General features: G+C 44.0%; 1 protein-coding gene across 4 annotated transcripts in view; it reads right to left on the minus strand.

The window, feature by feature from the left end:
• Nucleotides 1–25009, minus strand: part of ABCB5 (ATP binding cassette subfamily B member 5) — a 70636-nt gene that overhangs the window by 12766 nt on the left and 32861 nt on the right. For all 4 annotated transcript variants that reach the window (XM_074945805.1, XM_074945804.1, XM_074945802.1 and 1 more), the window contains 11 exons: nucleotides 23503–23706; nucleotides 22246–22416; nucleotides 20374–20535; nucleotides 18392–18544; nucleotides 17650–17793; nucleotides 16314–16421; nucleotides 15920–15997; nucleotides 4990–5073; nucleotides 3679–3882; nucleotides 2881–2981; nucleotides 1602–1742 (listed from right to left, as the gene is read on the minus strand). In XM_074945805.1, coding sequence (XP_074801906.1) covers nucleotides 1602–1742; nucleotides 2881–2981; nucleotides 3679–3882; nucleotides 4990–5073; nucleotides 15920–15997; nucleotides 16314–16421; nucleotides 17650–17793; nucleotides 18392–18544; nucleotides 20374–20535; nucleotides 22246–22416; nucleotides 23503–23706 — 1550 coding nt within the window. The remainder of the gene's footprint in view (nucleotides 1–1601; nucleotides 1743–2880; nucleotides 2982–3678; nucleotides 3883–4989; nucleotides 5074–15919; nucleotides 15998–16313; nucleotides 16422–17649; nucleotides 17794–18391; nucleotides 18545–20373; nucleotides 20536–22245; nucleotides 22417–23502; nucleotides 23707–25009) is intronic.

Consider the following 25009-nt stretch of genomic DNA (forward strand, 5'->3'; position numbering starts at 1 on the left):
GGAATGTGCTTTAGCCTTGTTTCCCAGTAAAAGCTATCCCTACATTTTCCTGACTTGTACCACAAAATGTGACGGGGTAACCGGACAGAAGGAAGATCTGTTCTGCAGCAGCGAATGCCTAATGCAGGGATAAATACTGCCATAAACTGAGAAGCCATTTTCAAGTGGTTTTAATTGTAAAATCATTTCTTTGTAACCATCCCCCCTACTTTAATCTTAAGATCCAAAACCTCACATCCAGGTGCAATATAATGAAGTCCTTAAGCACATGGTTTGGTTGCTGTATCAGGGCTCCAATGTGCAGCCTGAATACTGTGCATTGGCACAGGTGCTGGAACTAAGGTGCTGGGGGTGCAGCCATAGTAGCGTAGTTAGGGGGGAGCGGGGCAGCGGCCACTCTCCCACTGAACACAAGTGGCACCTTGTCAATGTCTTGGCGCCTTTTAAATTTTCCCCTGTTGAGGAAATTTTCCCACTGCGGTGCTTTTACTTACCCAGCGGCGCTCCGGGTCTTCGGTGGCACCTCGGCGGCAGGACCTTCAGTGCCGCTGAAGACGCCCGGAGCGAGTGAGGGAGCACCGCCGGGTGAGTAGAAGCGCCGCAGCGGGTAGCACCTTCTTTTTGGATCATTCTCCCTGTTCCCGCCACCTGGCTACGCGACTGGCCGCACCCCCTGGCTTGAAGCAGTTTCCATTATATACAGGTTTACCATTTGGTTCAATGGCTCTCAGCATCCCCACATACAAATTGTTCCAGTGCTCCTGTGCATTGGGTACACATTAATGCAGGAATTCCCTTCAGGCTAGATGCTGAAGTTTGATGGTCTCTGTGGCCTTTAAAGGCTCCCTCTGTCGATGGCACGGGGCAAGCTCCAATCATTCCCTGGCCCATGGCTGCTCTGCCCCCAGGTACCCTGGTGTACAGAGAGGTGTTGTGAAGTGAGCTCTGTGCTGTGAGAACGCAGCCCTCAAACACTACCCTTCTCACCCGTTGTTATGCAGCTGAACTCTCCTGTCCTCTGTACTTGTAGCAGAATTTGCCCCAGTGGGCTTGTTTATATTCCGTAATATCAGAATTTGGATATCCTTTGGGTCAATGACAGAACTTTAATTTAATAGCACACTTTTCCTTCCCCAAGCAAAACTCTATGTATCCGAATAATCAGAAACAGGCAGCAAATAATACTTCAGTAAATGATAATTTTCTAGGGCCTCCATCCTGCAGAGGTCCACGTGGACGGATCTCTGTGCAGATCTCTCTGCATGCAAACCCAGTGCCCAAGTTTGTTTATGCAAACAAACATTAGTGGAAAAATTGAAACCAATTTTACATGCTGAATTTACTGAAATTAACAAAACTTGTCACAAAAACTCTCTAATCCTTGAAGCAGACATTGATACTAACGTGCTCCACTAGGGGCTGTCGTTGTATTTCAATAACAAATACAGAAAATAAACTTGCCTCCTTTTAGTCTGATAATAATTTATCTCCGTGACAGTGTTGTGAGATGAGGAGGATGGGTGTTGGGGGATTTCCTCGGGGATCTAAGAGGAGATGTAAAATGGCACACTTTGAATATTTTGTTCATTTATGAGACTCACGTGAAAACACCCTCCGGGGTCATTCTTCCAACTGTAATTAAGTATGCTCCAAACCGAAAGCTTGCCGCATAGGTGAAATACATAAAAGCCTGGCTGAATGCATAACAGGAACCATAGATCTGAGCTTTCTTCTGAGCATTTCTGCAACATACAGTATTTACAAAAAACATGAAACGACTGTAAAAATATGAGGGATATTCTACTTGTTCAGAGAGAAACTGGGCTTATGTATGCTGTAGCTAGTACAGCTTCACTCTCAGATATGCTAGAGAGGCCACACATAATAGACACCCCAAATTTCTCTAGAGTGGAAAGCATGCATAGATGTCAAAAATGCCCAAGCCTGGTCTACACGAAAACCACCACACTGCTTCCAGTGGTGGAGATGCAAGAATGAGGGAGAATTATGGGTCCATTTATGGGTAAATGAAACTAAAAAAAACTATGTAGCATACAGCTTTAGCCAAAGGTCTGATCCTGGATACACTTACACATAACTTTGCTTCCATGGATAAAATCATGCAGCATCAAACTAGGGAGGCCAGGGTTTCCTGGGACAGGAGAGGAGAGGGGCCTCCAAGGGTGGTCTGGGCCTGTGTTGACTGATAGGATATCTAGCCCCACCACTACTTCTGTGCCATGTCTACAGAATGGAAATTTACCAATACATTCCCACCAGTTCTAACAGCAGTTCAGTTAAGCTGGACCCTTGCCAGTGCTAGCCAGGATTCAGACCAAGAGATCAGCAGGACCTGTGCTTAATCCACTACCGCTTGGGTCTTGAGAGAATTCCCTGTAGAACCATGTACCAGTCTGAGCCTGAAATCATATTTATAAGTGTTTGCAGGATTGGATCCTAGAACTGCAGATTTATACTGTATATTTAAACTACCCCAGTCTTCCCACTCAAGCATCTTTTCAGTGAGTTTAAGAGAAATTATGCTGACACACAAAATATTGTAATTTGCTTAGAATACATCACTAACAACATGCTTTATGGACTATCTGAATTACACTTGATGTGCAAGCTCTTTCATTCTTTCTTCAAGATGATAGCCTCCTTAACAAAACAGCCATATGATGTATTAATTTTGTTTGTTTGCCTTTGTTTTTTTCTCTGCAGACTATTAACTTAATGTAATATTTTAAATGGATAAATAAAATAGAAAAAGAACGAAAAGGGACAATTGCAATGGAGGAAAGGGCAATGCACATGGTCTCAACATGACTGATAACCACTGGGATTGGCTGGCTTAACATGACATGAATCATTTCTGACCTGTATGGCTTCTGCAGGTTTTCTTCATACATTTGTTCAAAAGTGCTCTCTCTAGTTAATGAAGCAACGGTTTTAATGTTCTCCACAGCTTCAGTTGCTACCTTTATGTAAACAGGAAAATCAAAAGACAAAATGAGATGGAAAAAAATCACCACTGGTCCTTCTCAACATAGTCTGGGATTGGTAAAAACATTTTTTTACAGAGGAATGTAATTACTTATACTTATGGTGGTAATATACTGAATGCAGCAAAATAAATACTTGGTTTGTTTGTGCAAAGGCTTAATCACAGAAATAAATGCAGGTGTTTTTATTTCAATGTTCCTAACTCCAGATATACACCTAAATGTGCAAAGTTAGACTGGATTCGCTGGTCTGGTCGAGGGGGTGCTTCAGCTAAGTCCTTGATCGGTAAGTTAGAGTGAATTCTTGCTGATTTGTATATGTGATTACTGATTTATTCTTTTTTGGAAAAAATTAAAATAGAGTGCTGGTGGGGTATTAGCATACACACATACACCCCCCACCAACTATATAAACTGGAATGGTAACTGTTATAATAATATTATTAATTATTATTATTTATTATTATTATGTATTTGTATTGCAATAGCACCTGGGAGTCCTCGTCATGGACTGAGACCCTGTTGTGCTAGGCACCGTACAAAATGAAAAAACAGATGGTGTATTGAAAACGAACCCTGGAGGGGTCACATTACAGACCAGATTAGAAATAGGAGTTTCTATACTTCGTTTGTTCCACTAGATTAGCTGTGTTATGAAGAAGCTGTATTTTACCTTTCCTGCTTGTTGCAGTTCCTTTTTATCTCGGTTGGCAAATCCAGTCAATGCACTGGTCTCCAGCATCCCAGTCACAGCAAGCACCGGCGCCATCACTAGGATCAGCAGAGTCATCTCCCACCCATATATAAAAGAAATGATGACAGACAATCCCATGCTGGAGATGTTTTGTGCTATTACACCAAGCCTTGTACCTGTTGCCTGTAATCGGGTAATATGTGAAAACTGTAATTTGCTAATGGGTTTTAAATACAATCCTTCGCCCTACCTGATAACAAGCAGATTAAAAACACAAAAACAACCACCCCCCCCCCCACACACCTTTCAGAGAGAGATCTTTCACTCTGGCGTCATCTCCTCCAGCAGAAACGGGCTGTGTCATCCAGTACTGGTAACTGTTTTTAAAAAACAGTCTCATCTGTTGTTTGAAACCTCCATTCCCACACTGAGAGCCCCACCAAAAAAGCTGCGCTTCTCACAGCTATTAGTGACCAACAAAGAAGCCATGGGGAGTGATTCAGACAGAACTTACAGTGGACACAGGATGTTAATTCTGCTTACAGGAATCTTGACATCGCCTGAATTTTTTCCCCTCGTGTTTATTTTTTAAAACGAGTTCTTGAAAAAGAGCAGGCTTGGCCTTTTATTGACTGCTTGAAATTTAAAACTGAAACCCAGAATCTCTACTAACATTTATATAGTGCTTTCAGCTGAAGTGCTTTTCATTCAGTCACTCTCCCTTTCACCTATCCCTTGTTCCTTCTAGAGATAGGCTAATCTGAAACTCCAGATCTGAACTCTGTGGAACTCCAGGTTTGCCCTGTATCATTACAATGGGCTGAACCACAACCCTATATCCAAACACTCATGAACTTTAGGAAAGTTCATATCCAAATCCAAACTTGTAGTTCAGACCCCTATGTACTGCATAATGCTTGCTTCACTCACTCCTCCTCTCTAGCTCACGACTCCCTAGCGTTCCCTTTGTCCCTTCATTCTAAATCTAATTCTCTCCATTCAAATAGCTGTCCCCTCTTCTCCACCTTTTATCAGTAACCCTGCGCCTCCTTGCTTGCTCTCTTCCCAGTCTTGTCCATCTCTCCCTAAATCTGCCTTCCTCCTTCCACTAGTATGATCCAGTGCTCATGGCCACCAACCTCCTAACAGCTGAATAGCTGTGCTTGTCCCTAGCTTTACAGATAGTGTCATGTTGTAAGTAACCTGGCAAAATGGTCCATATTTAATATTAGCATTACACAGATACAAAACTCTCTCTCCCTCTCACACACACTCCTGTACGGTACGTACTGTTTGAATTTGTGCTGCCTCTGTGGCTAATCTTGTTGTCAGAGCTCCGGTGTTGTTTTTCTTATCATCAAACCAAGAGATTTCCTATGGAACAAAACAGAAAAATGTGGTTACTCAGTGAGAGCAAGGTCATTTCTCCCCTTCTTGCTTTATTATGAACAAAATCTTCAATGTCTGAGTATGTCTGTTTGCACATGAAAAACAAAAAACCACCGAACATGTATTTATTCAAAAGCGACCTCTCTATTTAATGTGGATAGTTACACATGCAAATCACGTTAACCAATCTGTGTATGCAATTACTTGATTTATGAATACAAATATCCATTTGCAGCCAGATAATAACCCACTGTAGACTGGTGTAGCTCCCTTTACTTCAAGCCAAGCAATGCCGATTTACACCTGTTGAGGATATGGTCTATGATTTTTTGTGCATTTAAAATTTATATTCTTGCAAATATCAGACATAGTTGTAAAGACCCTTTAAAATGTTGGTCCTGTGTGTTCTTGGCAAGGCAATAGCAGAACTCTGAAGATAGCCTAGATTTTGTATTTTCTTGAAGTCCTATGCTCTAAGCCTCCCCTCTTCTTGCACACTCTGGGGCCTTCCCTATAAATCTTCTTATGCCCAGCATCCTGCAGTCTGAAAGTAAAGGAGGCCAGCAATTAGCCTTTACAGAATGGATGTCATGCTAGTTTAGGAGCCTTGGGTGGCCCTATATATCAGATTGACTTTTAGTTACTGATCAACTGAAGATCAGTTATGGGCTACAAAAAGAAACCAGCTGACCTGTCAGCATCAATAGAGTCTCCGATTTCAAGGCTGGGATTGAGATAAGTTAATTGCTGGACTTGATTTGTATATATACAGAGTGATGTGAAGAAGGCATAAAAGAGAATTAGTTATTCAAATATTTCTTTAAACTAAACTTCACTATCGCTTATGAACACTATGTTGATGCAGATGGTAGATTTAGCTGGGATACTTTCATTCTGTCACCATGGCCCCTTCCACACTTGTACAGGGACACAGTTTGCTAAAATGGATTTAAAAGGCTTCAGGTCAGGCTAAAATGGTTTTAATATGAGATTAGATTAAGTGTTTTTAAAACCAAAAATTAAAAGCATTGCAGAAAACATGGTTCAGCACTCATAAGCCAAGAATTTCCACTTGCCGGCCATTAGAAAATACGGGCCTCATCCTGAAGACCATTGTGTCTTCCCACTGACTTCAGTGGGCTGAGAATCAGGCCTTTGCATGGAAGGTTTAGGCCCTGTCTACACTGGCAAGTTTCTGTGGAGTAAAGCAGCTTTCTGCGCTGTAACTCCCGAGGTGTACACACTGCCAAGCCACTTCGTGCACAGAAACTGCGCAGTTACAGCACTGTAAAAAAACCACTCCAAGAGGCGTAGAGCTTTCTGCGCCTGGGCTACAGCACTGCCGTGCCAGTGTAGACACTGTGGTTGATTACAGTGCTGCGATTGGCCTCCGGGAGGTGTCCCACAATACCTGTTCTCGCCTCTCTGGTCATTGGTTTGAACTCTACTGTCCTGCCCTCAGGTGACCAACCGTCATCCCCACCCTGTAGATTACTTTGGAATTTTGCAAGTCCCCTTCCTGTTTGCTCAGTAACACGTGCAGTGGTCTCAGGGCATCTTTTCAGGTGGCCATGCCTGCTCCACGCACAAGGTGATCCCCCGCTTGGAGCAATGCCGAGCTGCTGGACCTCATCAGCATTTGGGTACAGGAGGCTGTGCAGTCCCAGCTGCAGGAATTATGATATCTATGGACAGATTTCACGATGCATGACAGAAAGGAGCCATGACCGGGACACATTGCAATGTAGGGTAAAATTGAAGGAGCTTCGAAATGCCTACCACAAGGCTGGGGGAGGCAAACCACTGCTCCGGTGCTGTGCCCATGAGCTGCCGGTTCTACAAAGAGCTGGATGCGATACTTGGTGGTGACCCCACCTGCACTGCGAAGACCACTGTGGATACTTCGGTGGCTTGCGTGCCAGTCGAGAGTGGACCGAGCCAGGAGGAGGAAATCTTGTACGAGGATGTGGAGTGGGAGGGGGACCCGGAGGCAGAGGATGACTTGGAGGTCAGAGATGCATGCAGCCAGGAGCTCTTTTCTATCCCAGAGGAGGCTAGCCAGTCACAGCTGTCGAAGCTTGGTGAAGCGCAAACAGGAGAGGAGGCCCCTGGTAAGTGGACTTGATTTGGGGACTTGCTGAAGTGAGCTGTTGGGGGCAGGAGGATTGCAGAAAGCAGGCTTGTCTCCCACCGCATGCCTAGTCTGAATGGCAGAATAGGCTGTTGATTGATTCCTTCACTTCACAGGAATCTCCCTCAGAGCTCTCCAGGAAACTCTCTTGGAGATACTGGGCAATCTGCTGCCACAGGTTCTTTGGCAGAGCTGCTTTGTTTCTTGCCCCATTAACAGTAACCTTCCCGTGCCATTGTGCCGTCATGGGGGTGGAAGGGGGGCATTGCTGCACACAGGTGAGCCACGTAGGGACCACGGCAGAAACCGCAGTCTTGGAGAAGACCCTCCCTTGTTTCCCTGCTCACCCTCACCAGCGAGATATCTTCCATAATTATCACATCCTGTGGAAAGTGTGGGGACAGGAATGATTATCAGCGCCCCCCCACCCCCAGTGCTGTCTCTTCCCAAGAGCCACATGCCCAGTGTACAGCAGGGTCTGGGAACAGTGATTTACCCTGCCCTGTGGCTACTCACCATTTTGGGGGTCTTGTGGCTCATGTGTGCTTGCCTGGGGTCAGCCAGTTAGTGACAGACATGTGAGTACTGGCTGTGTTTTAAATCACTGAATCAGTGTTCTGAGTGTTGCAAACAATACTGCTTCTGTAAAATGTTGCGTTTAAATTTAAAAAAAGAGATGACCTTGGGAGCACAGCCTCCCTCTTTGTTATCAGTGGCTGAACGGTGGCACAGAATTAGAAAGCGGCCAAGGACTAAGGAGGCCTTTCTGTTATGATGCACTCCACCGCCGAGAAACAGGAATTGAAGGAGTGGCAGGACAGCAAGAAGAGAGACCGAAAGGAGAATGCAGCATGCCAGAATGAAGCCATGGAGCAGCTCTGAAAGGTTATGGAGCGCCAAGCAGACACGCTCCAGGCGATAGTAGCTCTGCAAATCGAGCAGTTCCGCACTCGCCCTCCCCTGCAGCCACTGTTGCAAAACTCTTTCCCATGCTCCCCCAGATGCTGCCAACATCCTCTTCCCAACTTCCTGGCTCCAGTCTATACCTGCGGCATTCCACTCCGCCCCCCTCACAGTCCAGTACTGCGGACTCCCAATACCCACTGCACTCAATACCCATCCCTTTGCAGTTTGGCCCTGCTGAAGTACAGCAACCACTGCACTGTACTCCAAAGGAGAAGGTCCTCCTGGGACCTTCCCTTCTCCCATCCCCCTCACTGCTGATTTTTTTTTTGTTCGACTCTCTCCTCCGGTGGTTGTTTTTAATAAAATAATTGTGTTGGCTTGAAAGCAAATCTTTATTCTATTAACTGAAAGCAAAAAGAGCCCTGCAAAGCAACATACAAATTATGTTAAACCCACATATTGCATCATCTGCACCAATCACCTAGCTTTACAAGCACTGCACTCCCAAGCATAGCAACAAATAGTGGCTTTCAGCTTCAAATTGCTGCCTCAAGGCATCCCTGATGCTCATGGCCCCGCGCTGCTCCCCTCTAATAGCCTTGGTCTCTGGCTGTTCAAACTCAGCCCTCAGGCACTGAGCTTCTGTGGTCAAGCCCTGAGTGAAACTTTCACCCTTCCCTTCACAAATATTATGGAGCTTACAGCACATGGCTATAAGCACAGGAATACTGTCATCGGCCAGGTCCAGCTTCCCATAGAGGCAGTGCCAGCGGGCCTTTAAACAGTCAAAAGCACACTCAACAGTCATTCTGCACTTGCGCAGCCTATTGTTGAACCGCTCCTTGCTGCTGTCAAGTTGCCCCATGTATGGCTTCATAAGCCACGGTATTAAGGGGTGGGCGGGGTCTCCCAGGATTACAATGGGCATTTCAGCTTCCCCATGGTGATCTTCTGGTCCGGGAAGAAGGTCCCTACTTGCAGCTTCCTGAACAGGCCAGTGTTCTGAAAGATGCGTGCGTCATGCACCTTTCCAGACCAGCCTGTTTTAATGTCTGTGAAACACCCACGGTGATCCACAAGCATCTGGAGAACCATTCAGAAATACCCCTTGTAATTAATGTACTTGGTGGCTAGGTGGCCTGGTGCCAGAATTGGAATATGCATGCCACGTGTTGCCCCTCCGGAGTTAGGGAAGCCCATTTGTGCAAAGCCATCTACGATGTCATGCACGTTGCCCAGAGTCATTGACTTTCGGAGCAGGATGCAATTAATGGCCCTGCAGACTTCTGTCAGCACGAGTCCAATGGTAGACTTTCCCACTCCCAGCTGGTTAGCTACCAATTGGTAGCAGTCTGGAGTAGCCAGCTTCCACAGTGCAATCGCCACATGCTTCTCCACCGGCAGGGCAGCTTTCATTCTCGTATCCTTGTGCTGCAGAGCTGGGGCGAGCTCATCACACAGTCCCATGAATGTGGTTTTCCTCATCCAAAAATTATGCAGCCACTGCTCGACATCCCAGACATGCATCATGATGTGATCCCACCACTCAGTGCTTGTTTCCCGAGACCAAAAGCAGCGATCCACTCTGGTCAGCACCTCCGAGAATGCCACAAGCAATCTCATGTTGTAGTTACTACACATGGAGAGGTCAATGTGGAACTCCTCTTGCCTTTGTAAGGAATAACTCCATTGCCACTCATGATGTGTTGGTCACAGCGAGCAGCATAGTGGGTCAGCAGTTCGGGATCCATTCCTGCAGCCTGAAGAGTCAGGGAGCGCAGCACACAAACTGTTGAAAGATTGCGCCAAATGCGGACGGAAGCACAGGGATTGCTGGGATGTGAAGCAATGCATCACGGGGCATTGGACAGGACCCAGGATGCCCTGCGACCCTCTCTGCCTTCTCAGAACTCTTACTGGCGGAAGAGGAAGAGGTGCTCTGTGGGATAGCTGCCCAGAGTGCACCACTCCAAATACCGCTGCAAGTGCTGCAAGTGTGAACATGCTATTGTGCAGGCAGCTGACAGTGTGAACACACAAAAGAGGTTTCCCTTCAGTGCTTTCTGAGCGGTGCAGTAACTCCCAGTGCTGTAACTCTGCCAGTGTAGACACACCCTTAGTCTTAGGCCCTGTCCATAATACAACTACAAACACATTTTTGTAACCAGTCTGTCACATTCTTGTCGTGCCCTGGTTACAACACACAAAGCTGGGTTGTGTCCACACAGGAACATTTTTTTGCACAGCAGAAATAAATATGTCAATCATATGTCTGAATCTACACCTATTATGTTGCCTCTGTGGTACCGTGAAGCTGTATTATGAGTGCCTATATGTGGCTCCAGGTCCTGTAGACACACCCCAGACAGATCCAAAAGGAAATACTTAGGTTAATGATGGTACTTAAGCCTCACAGAGACTATGCAAAAAGCCCCTGCATCCTTAGAAAAAAATCAGTTTAGCTGATTGCTCTCTAGGGAAGGGTAGGAGCAGCGCAATGTTACCAAAAGACAGAACAGGAAAAGCCGGGGAGGGGAGGCAAATAGCAGATCAACAGGAACAGAGGGAGAGAGACAGGAAGAGGAAGTGTGGGGCAAGCTATAGCAGGTCATAGAAGCTGGGCTCAGAGAGATCACCCAGCATGTAGCAGCCTTCTGGGGCAGAGGGACCCTGCCCACTTTCCTGAGCCCAGATGGCTTTGAGGACCTCCAGCAATCCAAGGGACTCAAATCCCAGCCCAGAGAAGACCCTGGAGTGATAAGGAAACGAAGGTAAGGACATGTGTTTCGTGTTTAGTTTGATCTGCACTCTCCTGTGCTTTACACAATTAAGTACAAAAGAGAAGAGAAGTGTTAGCCATTCTAAGGGTGTGTGTGTGTGTGTGTGTGTGTGTGTGTGTGTGTGTGTGTGTGTGTGTGTGTGTGTGTGTGTGTGTGTGTGTGTGTGTGTGTGTGTGTGTGTGTGTGTGTGTGTGTGTGTGTGTGTGTGTGTATTTTAACTGTTTCAGAACTACTGCATGCCCCTGAGATCGTGAACCTGTAAGCAGGAGTGGAGTTCAGGGAGAGGGATGTATTTAAGTAAGTGTGGGGTCTTGTGGGCCAGCACTGGTCCTGGGGGGTCTATGGAACGTGGGCTGAGAACCCCCTTTCTGAGGAAGGGTAAGAGACACAGTGAGTGCCCAGGAAACGTGCCACTGGGGCGGAGGGAAGAAAAAGTGCTACACCCTGCTGAGCCTCTAGAAGCTTGAAACGCTCCAGAGATCCTGAGCATCAGAGACTTAGATTCCCCTCACAGCAGCAGCCCTAGTGGGTGGCTGGCTGGGAGTGCTCACGAGGCTCTTTGACGCCTCAGCCATGGTCGAGTGCCTGAGGGACATGCCCACAGGAAGGCATCGGAACTATGTGACTCTTGGGATGACCGCCCTGAATATTGCTCGAGCATGCAGGGGTGAAATCAGGAAGGCCAAATCACACTTGGAGTTGTAGCTAGCAAGGGATGTTAAGAGTAACAAGAAGGGTTTCTTCAGGTATGTTAGCTACAAGAAGGTGGTCAGGGAAAGTGTGGGCCCCTTATTGAATGGGGGAGGCAAACTAGTGACAGAGGATGTGGAAAAAGCTAATGTACTCAATGCTCTCTTTGCCTCTGTCTTAACGTACAAGGTCAGCTCCCAGACTACTGCACTGGGCAGCAAAGCATGGGGAGGAGGTGACCAGCCCTCTGTGGAGAAAGAAGTGGTTCAGGACTATTTAGAAAAGCTGGACGAGCAGAGCCATTGGCCATTATCTTTGAAAACTCATGGCGATCGGGAGAGGTCCCGGATGACTGGAAAAAGGCTAATGTAGTGCCCATCTTTAAAAAAGGGAAGGAGGAGGATCTGAGGAACTATAGGTCAGTCAGCCTCACCTCAGTCCCTGGAAAAATCATGGAGCAGGTCCTCCAGGAATCAATTCTGAAGCACTCAGAGGAGAGGAAAGTGATCAGGAACAGTCAGCATGGATTCACCAAGGACAAGTCATTCCTGGCTAACCTAATTGCCTTCTATGACGAGATAACTGGCTCTGTGGATGAGGGGAAAGCAGTGGACGTGTTATTCCTTGACTTTAGCAAAGCTTTTGATACGGTCTCCCATAGTATTCTTGCCAGCAAGTTAAAGAAGTATGGGCTGGATGAATGGACTATAAGGTGGATAGAAAGTTGGCTAGATTGTCGGGCTCAACGGGTAGCGATCAATGGCTCCATGTCTAGTTGGCAGCTGGTATCAAGTGGAGTGCCACAAGGGTCGGTCCTCGGGCCTGTTTTGTTCAATATCTTCATAAATGATCTGGAGGATGGTGTGGACTGCACCCTCAGCAAGTTTGCAGATGACTGGGAGGAGAGGTAGATAAACTGGGAGGAGAGGTAGATACGCTGGAGGGTAGGGATAGGATACAGAGGGCCCTAGACAAATTGGAGGATTGGGCCAAAAGAAATCTGATGAGGTTCAACAAGGACAAGTGCAGAGTCCTGCACTTAGGACGGAAGAATCCCATGCACTGCTACAGACTAGGGACCGAGTGGCTAGGCAGCAGTTCTGCAGAAAAGGACCTAGGGGTTACGGTGAACGAGAAGCTGGATATGAGTCAACAGTGTGCTCTTGTTGCCAAGAAGGCTAACGGCATTTGGGGCTCTATAAGTAGGAGCATTGCCAGCAGATCAAGGGATGTGATCATTCCCCTCTATTCGGCACTAGTGAGGCCTCATCTGGTGTCCAGTTTTGGGCCCCACACTACAAGAAGGATGTGGAAAAATTGGAAAGAGTCCAGCGGAGGGCAACAAAAATGATCAGAGAGCTGGAGCACATGATTTATGAGGAGAGGCTGAGGGAACTGGGATTATTTAGTCTGCAGAAGAGAAGAATGAGGGGGGGAATTTGATAGCTGCTTTCAACTGAAATGGGGTTCTAAAGAAGATGGATCTAGACTGTTCTCAGTGGCAGATGACAGAACAGGGAGTAATGGTCTCAAGTTGCAGTGGGGGAGGTTTAGGTTGGATATTAGAAAAAACTTTTTCACTAGGATGGTGGTGAAGCACTGGAATGTGTTACCTAGGGAGGTGGTGGAATCTCCTTCCTTTGAGGTTTTTAAGGTCAAGCTTGACAAATCCCTGGCTGGGATGATTTAGTTGGGGCTTGGTCCTGCTTTGAGCAGGGAGTTGGAGTAGATGACCTCCTGAGGTCCCTTCCAATCCTGATATTCTATGATGTCCTACTGCACAGAAAGCTGGGAGGGAGGAGGACCAGCCAAACCAGTGAAACAGGTATGGTGAGATTTGCAGAAGGGACAAACATTGTAGAAAGATCTGTCTGACCTTCAAACCACCAATATGCAGGCAGCAAAGGAAGCCAAATATTTTTCTCTGCCACCCAAAAAATTCAACAGCTATTTTGTTCCTGAGCTTTTCTTCTTGGAATTACTTGATCCACTGCCTTTAGGTTACTGTCAAGATTTGATTAATCGTTTTCTCTTGGCAGGCTTAATTATGATTGCTAGGTTTTGGGGATAAAATTGTGTACTGCTCTCACTAGAATTGAGAGACTGGACAAAGTGTAAGAGATTCCAGCAATGGAAAAATGTACACTGTGTATGGCAGGAAAAAGAATAGTATTACACAAACAAAACCAAGACTGTGGATAAAACAAACATTTGCCAAAACAAAACATGATATTTTATAAAGTGTATCCATGTAAAAATTAGATAAATCTGTTTCATATAGATCGTGATTCATTCAGTTTCAAAAATTTCTCAACAAGGTACATGTAGTGGGAGGAAGTAACCTACTCCCAGACTTTTCACATAGACTCTTCCTGAATAAGACAGTAGTTTCCCATTCCAGCTTCATCTTAGGTCCCATCTACACTGAAATTCCAACTACACTGGGAGACACGGTTACAAAATGCACATCCAATGACAGTGTTATATGCTGGTGTATGCAGAATCACAGCATGCATTGTAGAACCATGTTTCTACTGTGGTTGTGAATCACAGACTTACAAAAGTCAAAGAATGCAGAACAGTTCAAGAGCATAGTTGAAATTAATTTCAGTTCCATCTACATGACAAAACAGTCTTTAAACCACATCAGGAGACTACTATATTGTAACTGAGTCACTTGGTACAAATAGGATTTACAGTGTAGATGTGACCTAAAAATACATATTTTAAGCTTCTTAGTATTGCTGTGTGAGAGCCTTATTTTGTCCTTATTGGAGACAGAATCATGTTAAACTATGTTTAAACACTGTTGTTTCTAGTCAATGCAGAGAAGGATCTCTTTTTCTGAAGATAGCCCAAAAAACCCACATATTATGGACAACCCAGAGAGTTTGCCATCTTTCAGTCAGTCAAACCTTCCCCCGACTCCAGGGGGAAAAAAAAAAGTTCCTAGCTCCACCCATAAAACCATTCCTCCTGGAGTAAGCCATGAACACTGCCCGCGTTAGTATGAGCAGGGATTTTCTGCTCCTCCCTGTGGGGATGATGTTTTATTTCTGTGCCCTGGACTTCAGAAGCAGCAAATCTAGGATGCTGGGAGGACTCTTTATTCTCTCCTTCCTGGTATCTCTTCAAGATGCAGGGACTCCAGGACACTGCTCAAGAAAGTGTTGCTGCTCTTTTTGCCTCTAAATTGCCTAGTTAGGACTTCTGAGTGAGTGTCAGGTAGGCAGAGCAATAAGGAGCAATAATTCTTTCTGCAGTGCAGGCAGACAAGCAGTTAACTGGCAGCCAGTAGATATTCTTCTCAGCTGAGGTGAAGTTCTTTTTATATCTTCCTACTGTATTTTCCACTGCATGCATCCGATGAAGTGGGTTTTAGCCCACGAAAGCTTATGCTCAAATAAATTTGTTTGTCTCTAAGGTGCCACAAGGACTCCTCGTTCTTTTTGCTGATACAGACTAACATGGCTGCCACTCTGAAACCTGATTCCTTTTCTTTGTGGTTCTCAACACATCTCTCCTTGAATGCACTAACTTAGGCCAGCATCAGGCACTGAGCATCTTACTTCAGGTGCTACTGTCAGGAAGATTAAAATTCACACCAGGGGCCTCCTGATTGCTCAGTGCCACTGGTCAAAGAAGACAAGCATGTGCTTGACATAAATAAACATGGTGCACATCTGTCAGCAGACCAAAGAAAACCAGGTTCAGCAGGAATATAATTTGGTCATTCACAAAAACCATCTGGTTTAAAACGAAGTAGGTGGTAACCTCAGGTGTCTCTCTCTCTCTCACACACACACACACACACACACTCTAACAACTGCAGTTAAACTTGGTTGCCACGCAACTCTGTTCTTACATGGTATAGCCCAGACTGCATGGATGGGACTGAATCATGTTATAATGGGATTCAAAACCCTATCCCCGTTGTTAGAACAAGCTTGAACTTCAACCAAATTTAATGACTGTTTTTGGTTTAGTTGTTTTTAATCTGTAAATGGGGTCTTAGCTTGGTAGCACGTAGCATACTTTCATAATGAAGTTCTAACACGATTTCCAGTCAAACAAATCTCTGTTCAGAGTGGTAAAGGAAATTTGCAATAATAGTGGTTAATCATGGTTACAATTAGCATAGTTCTTCTCCTACTTTGGATAGAGTAAGCATACACATAATTAACACCTAAATCTTCATGTGAAAGGTGGTGCAGTAAAATTGTGCTGTGTATGAGGAAAGAGGGTGGATTAATCCAGTCGCAATTTATTATAGGAGAGGCAAGTGAAAAAATGGTGTAGTTATAAGAAAAACTTTAACACTAACCTGCCGCAGCATGGCTTTAAATGCCATATGCCTTAATCTCATTGTTAGGATTTCTCCTGACCTCCCGTAAAGGAATCCCTGCAAGAAAAAAAGAACAGCAGGGCCTCAGATCTTTGATTTTTACTACTTGTAATTTAAATGGCAGTCTGATGCTATTTATAATCAAGTACAGTCATTTATTACAAGCATAGCGCACAATGGTGAGATGTGAATATAAAATTAAAAAAAACCAACAAGAGCTGAACAATACAGCTGCAGAACCAGACAGACATTCCCCCATCCCATCATGCCATGATCCCTCAGCTGCCAACTTTAAATCAATAGCTGATTAAAGCAGTTACTAGAATGCAAACTGCTGTTCCGACCAATTGTTTTATTGATTATGAGAGTTTACCTGCAAAAACCAAGCGATAAAGCAAACACCACCTATAACAGCAAATGTGATGGAGAAAATGTTAGCTTCATGCTGGATCCTCTCTGGATCATCTTTTATTGAAAAAATCTGCAAAAATAGAAGGAAAAACATCCAGATGTTTTGTCAGCCAGCCTATTAATAGATGCTGTATAACACTATATAGTCTAGAATGGAGTTTCTTACATACTTGGGGAAGAAGCGAGGAGAGCATTTATATGAATGAATATTTGAACGTTAAAGTTAACGAGGACTAAGCGTTAAATTTTCAAATTTCACACTGACTTTTCTTCCTCACACTGGCTCCCCTCCTGATAGTCATGGTGCTGTAACTCCGCTGTCTGGCTACAGAGAATTACCTTTGTTCAGACCTCTAGGCACTGGTGTCAGAGACTGCAGTAATTATTGTGCCCATTCCCTGGCTTTGGAATGCTGACACAGCACTGAAGTCAAAATTTGAAGGAATAAAAAAAAGCAGTCTTGTTAGCAACTGGCTGGTCAGTAACTTCCTAATAGAAGTTAGCCCTCTGATGCCATCTGGAAACCTTTTTTCTTGATAATACTCCAATAGGCATAATCTTTCAGGAATGGGAGCGCTACAAGAGGCCCTACTTTACTCTATTCAGTGCAGAAAGACCACCCCCATCCACATTAGAGAGAGGAAAAGAAGGCGTGAGCCAGCGATTAGCCCTGGCTGGGATGATTTAGTTGGGGATCGGTTCTGCTTTGAGCAGGGGGTTGGACTAGATGACCTCCTGAGGTCTCTTCCAACCCTAATATTTTATGATTCTATGATTAAACTATAGGAATGGGAACGTCTTGGTTCTACAACATGCTCCAACCATCACATCCTCCGTGGCTGTGGACAGACAACTCACATCTCTCTGCCTCAGTTTGTGTAAAACGGGGATAATCCTTCCTTCCTTCCTTCCCAGACATGTTGTGAGGACTCATTCATTAATGTTCATAAAGTGCTTTGTGAATGGGAAAAAGTGAACTATGAATACTAAGGATTATTATACTACAGAGAAACTATGTTAGCCAGAATAATTTTTAAATAGAAAGATACAAACATGGTTTTCCTATGTTCTGAATTGTTTTACAAACCATGTTTATAATCAGCTTATGTTGGGTGCTCAGTGACCCAAGAAACAGTGGTGAAAATATGCTAGCATATTTTTATGAAGAACTATGTATAAAAATTATTCTAACTACCCTGGTTTCACTGAAGTGTACATAGGGCCAACGATACCAATCAGGTCAACTTAACTAGCATCCTTCTACAATTACATTGTGGAAAAGTCAGTACTCCACTTACTGTTACAATTTTAGCAAATATGATGGAAAAGATAGGGTGACATGCTCCACTAATAACAGCAGCTAGTGTCCCCAGTGCAATGAAAGGCCACTCGGGCTTGTTTAATCTAAAAATCTTGAGGAAAGAAACTTTGGGAAGGTGTGCCTGGAAAAGAAAAACAGATTAAAATCAGAACTTTTATTTTTGTCAAATACAATTCAATTTTACATTTTTAAGAGAGCTGAGCTGCATTATGATGCCTACAGGAAGAGCTGAGTTTAAGAACCTTGGACTAGTAGAGAACAAGGCAGGTAAATGGAACGACTACAGATGACAAGACTGGCCCAAATCCATTCTAAAAACACTCTGGAATATTCTTAACAGCAAACTTTACATGGATAATTACGCTTTGTACTTACATTCAGTAGCACCTTTCACTTAAAGATCTCGAAGAAGCTCTACAAAGGAGGTTATGTATTACCCATATTTTATAGATGAGGAAACGACACACTCAGAAGTGAAGTGATTTGCTGAAAGTCGCACATTGAATCAGTGATACAATTTTAAGAACAGGACACGGTCCTCTTGACTCCCACTGAAATAATCTTTGATATACACCCCCTTTCAGAAATATTCTGATCTCTCTGGAAGAACTGTAAAGGTTTACCACTGAGCTGCTGAATCTTTCTAGGATTAAAACAAAGACCCACAAATCAACCAACCAAAACCAAAAAACCTCGACTAAGCGACAGTAAACCATTACCTCTTCAGGTGCGGCTTCTTCTTCAGCCTCTTTTTGTGGAACATGTTTTATGCTTGCTCTTTTGGAAATCAACCCATTGATGGGGAATACTTCTTCCTGATCTTTTAAGGTAATAGTTTCTGTTGATTCTTCATGGTCTTCTGTTTTAATAGACTTTAACACAACATAAATTCAGTCACAAATATATCCAAAAGGTCAGTGTAGTTGCATTAGATAGACTCCACTTCCATTTGCAGTGTCATGTCGGTTCTGTGAGACCCTGACTGCTATTTTGGATTTAGTCCTCTGACTAAATTTGCTACTTATACCCTTATTTGGCAGAAACATAAGAGCATTTCCCCTAGTTATTGGATTCTCATGCCTCATGTCCTGAAATCCAGCTACAGGCATCTTCTGTGTTCTCTACACATTTACATAAAAAGCTAAGATTTCGTGCCAAGCATTAAGGAAGCCATGATCACTTTCTTCCAAAGAGCCTAATCCTGTGCAGTTATTCCTGTGAGCTTCCACTGACTTCCATGAGAAATGAGGTTGCTCAGTACCTTTCAGAAGTGGGCCCAAAAGGTTGTAAGCAAACAATACATTCAAAAATACTTTGACTTATTGTTTTAATTCTGTTTTTTAAACGATTTGCAAAACTCATGAGAATACATGTTTATTTTCCCATTTTAGGCCGTAATCCTGGCCTCGTTGAAGTCAGTGGCAAAACTCTTATCGACTCTGAGAGAGGGAGGATTTCATCCCTAGTATTTTGAAACAAATTTCTTCTGAGTTTCCTTCTAGTTTATCCTCCCACTACCCCAGAGTATCTAAGTGGGCCGATTCTGAATCGCACAGACGAAAGAATCCATGACAGCACAACAGTTCTAAAGTATAGCATATAAGAAAGTTTCCTACTAACATGGTTTCAAACACTATTTCCAGGGTCAGAGCAGGCCATACTCGTCTTGAAACTGTGTTTTAAAAACAAACAATTTTCAAAGTATATTCAAGAGTTTTCTAAAATATGGCTTAAAAACAGCCTAGTTATATCTACTGGCCATTCTTAAACTGTGTTGTTAACAGGAGTGGTTTTAAAACCATGGTAACACGAATGGTATGAAAACCACTGCTTTAAAATTGTTCCACTGTCACAGCCTTAGTGCCAGGCCAGGCCTTGTCTCCATTAAACAAAACTACTAGCACCTCTCTCACAGTTGGGCTAGCAATGGTGACAGCACCCCGTAGATCAGCCACTATTCTAACCCTGCTTAGATAACACGGCAGTAAAGATGCCTGTACTCTGCCTACGGTATGCTAGCACCATTTCTACCATTGAAGGGGTGGCACTGTTGCTAGGGGGAGAAATGCTGAAAATGGTGTATATACACACCTGCACTACAACTGTAATTGTACAAGCACCTGGTTGTCTAGCGAAGTTAGGGGGCATCTGGATTCTGACAGATTCTGTGTATAGTGTGGATCCAACATCGAAATTAGGAAACAGAATTACAGACTAGACTCTTACCTTTTCTTTGGAACCACCTTTGTGCTGTGAAAGCTTCCATCCACCCCTTTAGTTGGGATTCCACACAGAGCAGTTGCCAAAGGAGCTGTGCTACAAGGAAGCTGGAGGGTGGGGAAGGGGGCCTGATTTCAGTATCTGTGGGTTTGGGGAGGCATGGGGGGAGGAGGAGCAAACCCCAGTGACATGTACGAACAGAACAATCTTGGTTTTTTGCAGAAGGCGGTGATTTGGCTTTTAGTTACCACTGTGCTCTAACTTCTTGGCAAAGTAAAGAACTTAACGCATGTATTAGTATATGCGTGACCTGCTTATTACACTGTCTTTTAAATAAATGAAGTGGATGTATCACAAACAAGGACTTTCACAGAAAAACCCTCAGTATCTTTGTAAGGTACCCAAGAGACTTAAGCGAACAAAAGACACATCTAGAGTCTCATTTCTAGCTTTTATATCTAAAATTGTGAATTCAACGTACCTGTGCTGTTGCAAGTGAATAATATAACCCTCTTTTCTCCATCAGCTCTGTATGTGTTCCTACTTCAGCCACAGCACCACCCGCTACGACCACTATTACATTTGCAGTCCGAATGGTGGAAAGCCGATGAGCTATTACAAGAGTGGTTCGACCTTTGCTGGCCTGTAAACAAACAACCAAATTGTAATTTGTGCCCCCTGTGGCTTGGAGATTTAGTGTAATTTACTCTAATTGCTCATATTGAGACTGTAGTTACTCCCATCGATTTCGTTTGCTAAACATCCTGACAATCCATGAGTTTTTCCATAACCGACAACTATAACCTTGCACGCCCTGGTTCCTTCTCTGCTGGGCTACAGGAGACCTGCTTGCTGGCATCCACAATAAACAAAATCAGAAAGATTGTTTTGCTTCTCCTGCTTTTCTAGACTCTCTCCGTCTTTAATGATTCTATTCAAAATTAGAAAGCTAAATTCTGAGCTGCTCTAGGTTATGCCATGTGCAACCCTCTCATAGTGACTGATTCCTTGCAGAGGAGCAGATGGAGCAACCTGTGCTCTGGTCGTGCCCCAGCATGCCTCTATGTAGAGGTCCAGGTAGCATGAAGTTGGTTATGCTAGTCTGACACCTCCCAGGAGTTTTCCTGAACTGGGGGAGTTCTCAACTGTCTTCTTGAGGCTTCTGTAAGTGCCTTCTTTGCTGCCAGATTGGCATAAAGACACCCAGGATACGTCTACTCTGCAATATCTCACCTGAGGCTGGCCTGGGTCAGCTGACTCAAACTCATGGCACTCAGTCTGGGGTCTACAAAATTGTAGTGTAAATGTTCAGGTTGGAACCCACCCATCCATTAGGGGGGAGGTCCCAGAGTTCAGGATCCAGTCCAAGCCCAAATGTCTACCCTCAGTTTTACATCCTAAGCCCCAAGAGCCCAAGTCTGTGGACACGGGCCCACTCCCATGTGTTTTAACTGCCATGTAGACATACCCTAAAAGGTACCTGGTTCAGATTGATGTAGTCCCATTTGAAACAGGACTATGTTAACATGAACTAGGTACTTTTTAAAGGGCAATTAGAGCACAACACTTTACCTTGCTTCACAAATCACACCTCTTTGGTGGACTTTGCCAGTGCCATGTAGACAAATCATTTGTCAGGGCTGAGGATCTGTTTTTTGGGGGTAGTAGCCATGAGTGACATGCAGTGGAATAATAATCAATGCACACTTCTTCGGCAGTGCACATCTCTATGAAAAGCATTAACTAGAAGGTATCAATATTTACACACTCAAAAGATTAACATTACCGTAGCACTTCTTAATAGCCCATTTGGCATTTTTGTTAGCATCGTGCTGATGATCTGAAAGTACAGAAATATCTATTCTACCAATTCAGATGTTTGCGTATTTGAAATTGATTTTCAAGAAACGGACAAGATGTTTATTCTAAAAGCTCTAATGGTGACAAATTATTTGCCAAAGGACAGACGTTGCCCTCAATGATTTGCACCCTATTTACAATCTGATGGTAGCCAATGGGTTTGCGTGTGCATCATGGCAACTTTTGAGCCTCATAACCACACATCCATTATATCTTAGTGATTTAGACCCCAGTCTTGCAATGAGGGCTCATCCATACAGAGCCTCACTGCAGGATTGGGCCATGGTGAGAATTACCATGTGGTTACTGTTGTTCTCAGTGGGGTTACAGCATTGTTGGGTAGCATTTGGGCAGCATTTGGCAGTAATTGAGTAAATCATCCCTGTCATTGCAGTACAATAATAATCTTGTTAATCTATTCCTTGCTTTGAACAAAAATATACTTGATTCAAGAAGATGGAACTAGACATTGTGTCAATAACCCAGCATTTACCTTTTCCAGTGCAGCTTGGACTACTGACTCACTTTCTGTATCCAGGGCAGATGTGGCCTCATCTAACAAGAGAATTTTAGGGTTGCGCACCAAAGCTCGAGCTATGGCTATTCTCTGCTTCTGGCCACCACTCATCTGTGCTCCTCTTTCTCCTACAAGGGTATTAAATTTCTGAGAAAACAGCAGAGACACCATCAGTTTTGCAGTACAAACAACCGCTAAATAGAGCTTGATCCACACTCCATTGAAGTCAATGGAAAGAGCCCCCTCCACCCCATTTATTTCAATGAACTTTGGATCAGGCCCACAGTGAAAGCAAGATAATTATGTATTATGGGGGGGCGGGGGAGCACCCTAGTGAAATGAAAGCTAAGGTTATAATGTCTGATCCACCAAGTGCAGGACACCAGTCCCATCTGAAATGAAATCTACCCAAAGTCACTTTCAGTAGCAAAAATGTTCCCACAAGCAGGTGGTCATGGAATTTTTTCAGAGGGGGGTACTAAGGACCAGAGGGACAGCCCAAGGGAGTATCTGCTAGATCTGGTACTGGAACACAGGTTTCTGATGTGAAATACCCAAATCTTATCCACTCAGCCGCAGCACCTCTCAACAAAATTACATGTCAGATCTGCTGCCCTGATTCAGCCAGGTACCGAAGCACTTGCATAACTTGAAGCACGTAGTAGTTCTACTGACAATGAAGATACTCACATGCCTGAAAGTCATGCACATGCTCAAGTGCCTTGTTGAACTGGGGCCTTTGTGCCATAAGCACTACCCTGATCACCACATTATATGCCTGAAAATACAAATTCTGAATGATACTGCAATTTCCACTCTTAGCCACAAGGTGGCTGTAAAAATCAATGTTTCTCTGCTTACATTTATCAGCTGTTGCTGAGTTTTGGTTACCCATATTCTGTGATTTTGCAGAGGGGCAGTCATCCCTCAACTTGGGGCTGAGATTGAAGAAAAGACAACTATAGTTCTTACTTTTAAGATACATTTATATCAGAGTCATCCATGCTTCCAGCTTTTGGATTCACAGTTATCCCTCCCCTGACCCCAGCCCCAATATATTTCCATTTCCTTAGGTGTCTGTTTCAGAGAATTTAGAGAAACATTGCAATTGCTGCAAATTTCTTCTGTCACACACACACATGAAAAATGATTTCTTTTATGCTGATATCTCAACATCTCACTTTATTTCAGTTCATTTGTAAGAATGCCGGCTATTTTCAGTACCATACTTACATCAGGAAACTCCATGATAAAATCATAAGCATTTGCTTCTTTTGCTGCATTCTCAATTTCTTCATCAGTTACATCCTCTCGACCATATCTTATATTGTTTCTAATTGTTGTCCCAAACAGAACAGGTTCCTGACTGACCACGCCAATGAATTCTCGGTAATGTCTCAGATTAAGGGACTTTATGTCATGTCCATCCACTGTGATCTAAAGAAAAAAAGACTATGAGAGCTTGAGGTTGTATATTATTATTTTTCTTATTATATTGTATTACTGTAGCACCTAGAAGCCCTAGTCATGGACCATAACCTCATTGTGCTAGGCGCTGTACAAAGACAGATCAAAAAGACACTCCTGTTCTTGAATATTTCTAAACCTACAAACGTTTAGGACAAAATGTTCCCATTCAGTTTGGCAGGGTAGATTTAGGATTCATGAGAAAAGTGAGGATTTATTTTTGTTTCAGTGAAGAAATAGTCCTTGGCCAGATCATAGAATCATAGAAGATTAGGGTTGGAAGAGACCCCAGGAGGTCATCTAGTCCAACAACCGGCTCAAAGCAGGACTAACCCCAACTAAATCATCCCAGCCAGGGCTTTGTCAAGCCGGACCTTAAAAACCTCTAAGGATGGAGATTCCACCACCTCCCTAGGTAACCCATTCCAGTGCTTCACCACCCTCCTAGTTAAATATATGTTCACGTTTCCATACACTAAGTAGAGATTTGCCTCTGCTGGGCACCACATCTGCAGTAGGGCCAAAGTAATGGAAAAAGGAAAGGGCCCTCAATCTGAATCCTACCATCCCTTACATAGAGTTAGCTGGAGATATTTTTCATTTTTGCAGGAGAGGAAAACTTGAAACCAGCAGAGGCCATCTCTGATTATCAAGCATATGGTATCACGGTTTATTGACATACACCCTAAAGCCTGCATGATGCATGGTGCAAGGCGGATAGAAGGGAAAAAGAACCATCATCATGTATCTTAAATGGGATGATCAGTCCTATGCAGGTAATCCATATGGTGGAGGAGGTAACACAAGGTTTGGCACTTGAAACTTTAGCTGTGCTTAGAAATGCCCATGAAAATTCTTTGTCTGGATAGCAAATCGGAGAGGATAGATATAAGCATCAGGCAATCGTTGAGCTGAACACTGGTCTTGTACGTGCAATATCACAGGACTGTGTGACACTGGAGCCTGGGTGGAGTGTGCTTGGCTGTATTTTGTTACAGTGCTGTTTTTTCCCGTTTTACACATGAAGGGGATCACCATTACGTAGTGGCCTGGAGGACAGAGCTGCGCGAAGGCGAAGCCCAGAGAATGTCCTATCAGGACCCTGACCCACTTCTCCAAAACTCGCTTGTGTAAGTGGTATCCCAATTCACAGAGCCAGGACAAGGTGGTCAGGTTGTGGAGTGAGCAGCAAGGGTGGAGTAACTTAAGTATGGCTAATCAGTGGCCTCACCTTCCTATGTGGTCATGTTACCTCAATCAATTTAGATACATA

The sequence above is a fragment of the Natator depressus genome, chromosome 2, assembly GCF_965152275.1.
Source record: "Natator depressus isolate rNatDep1 chromosome 2, rNatDep2.hap1, whole genome shotgun sequence".
NCBI lineage: Eukaryota > Metazoa > Chordata > Testudines > Cheloniidae > Natator > Natator depressus.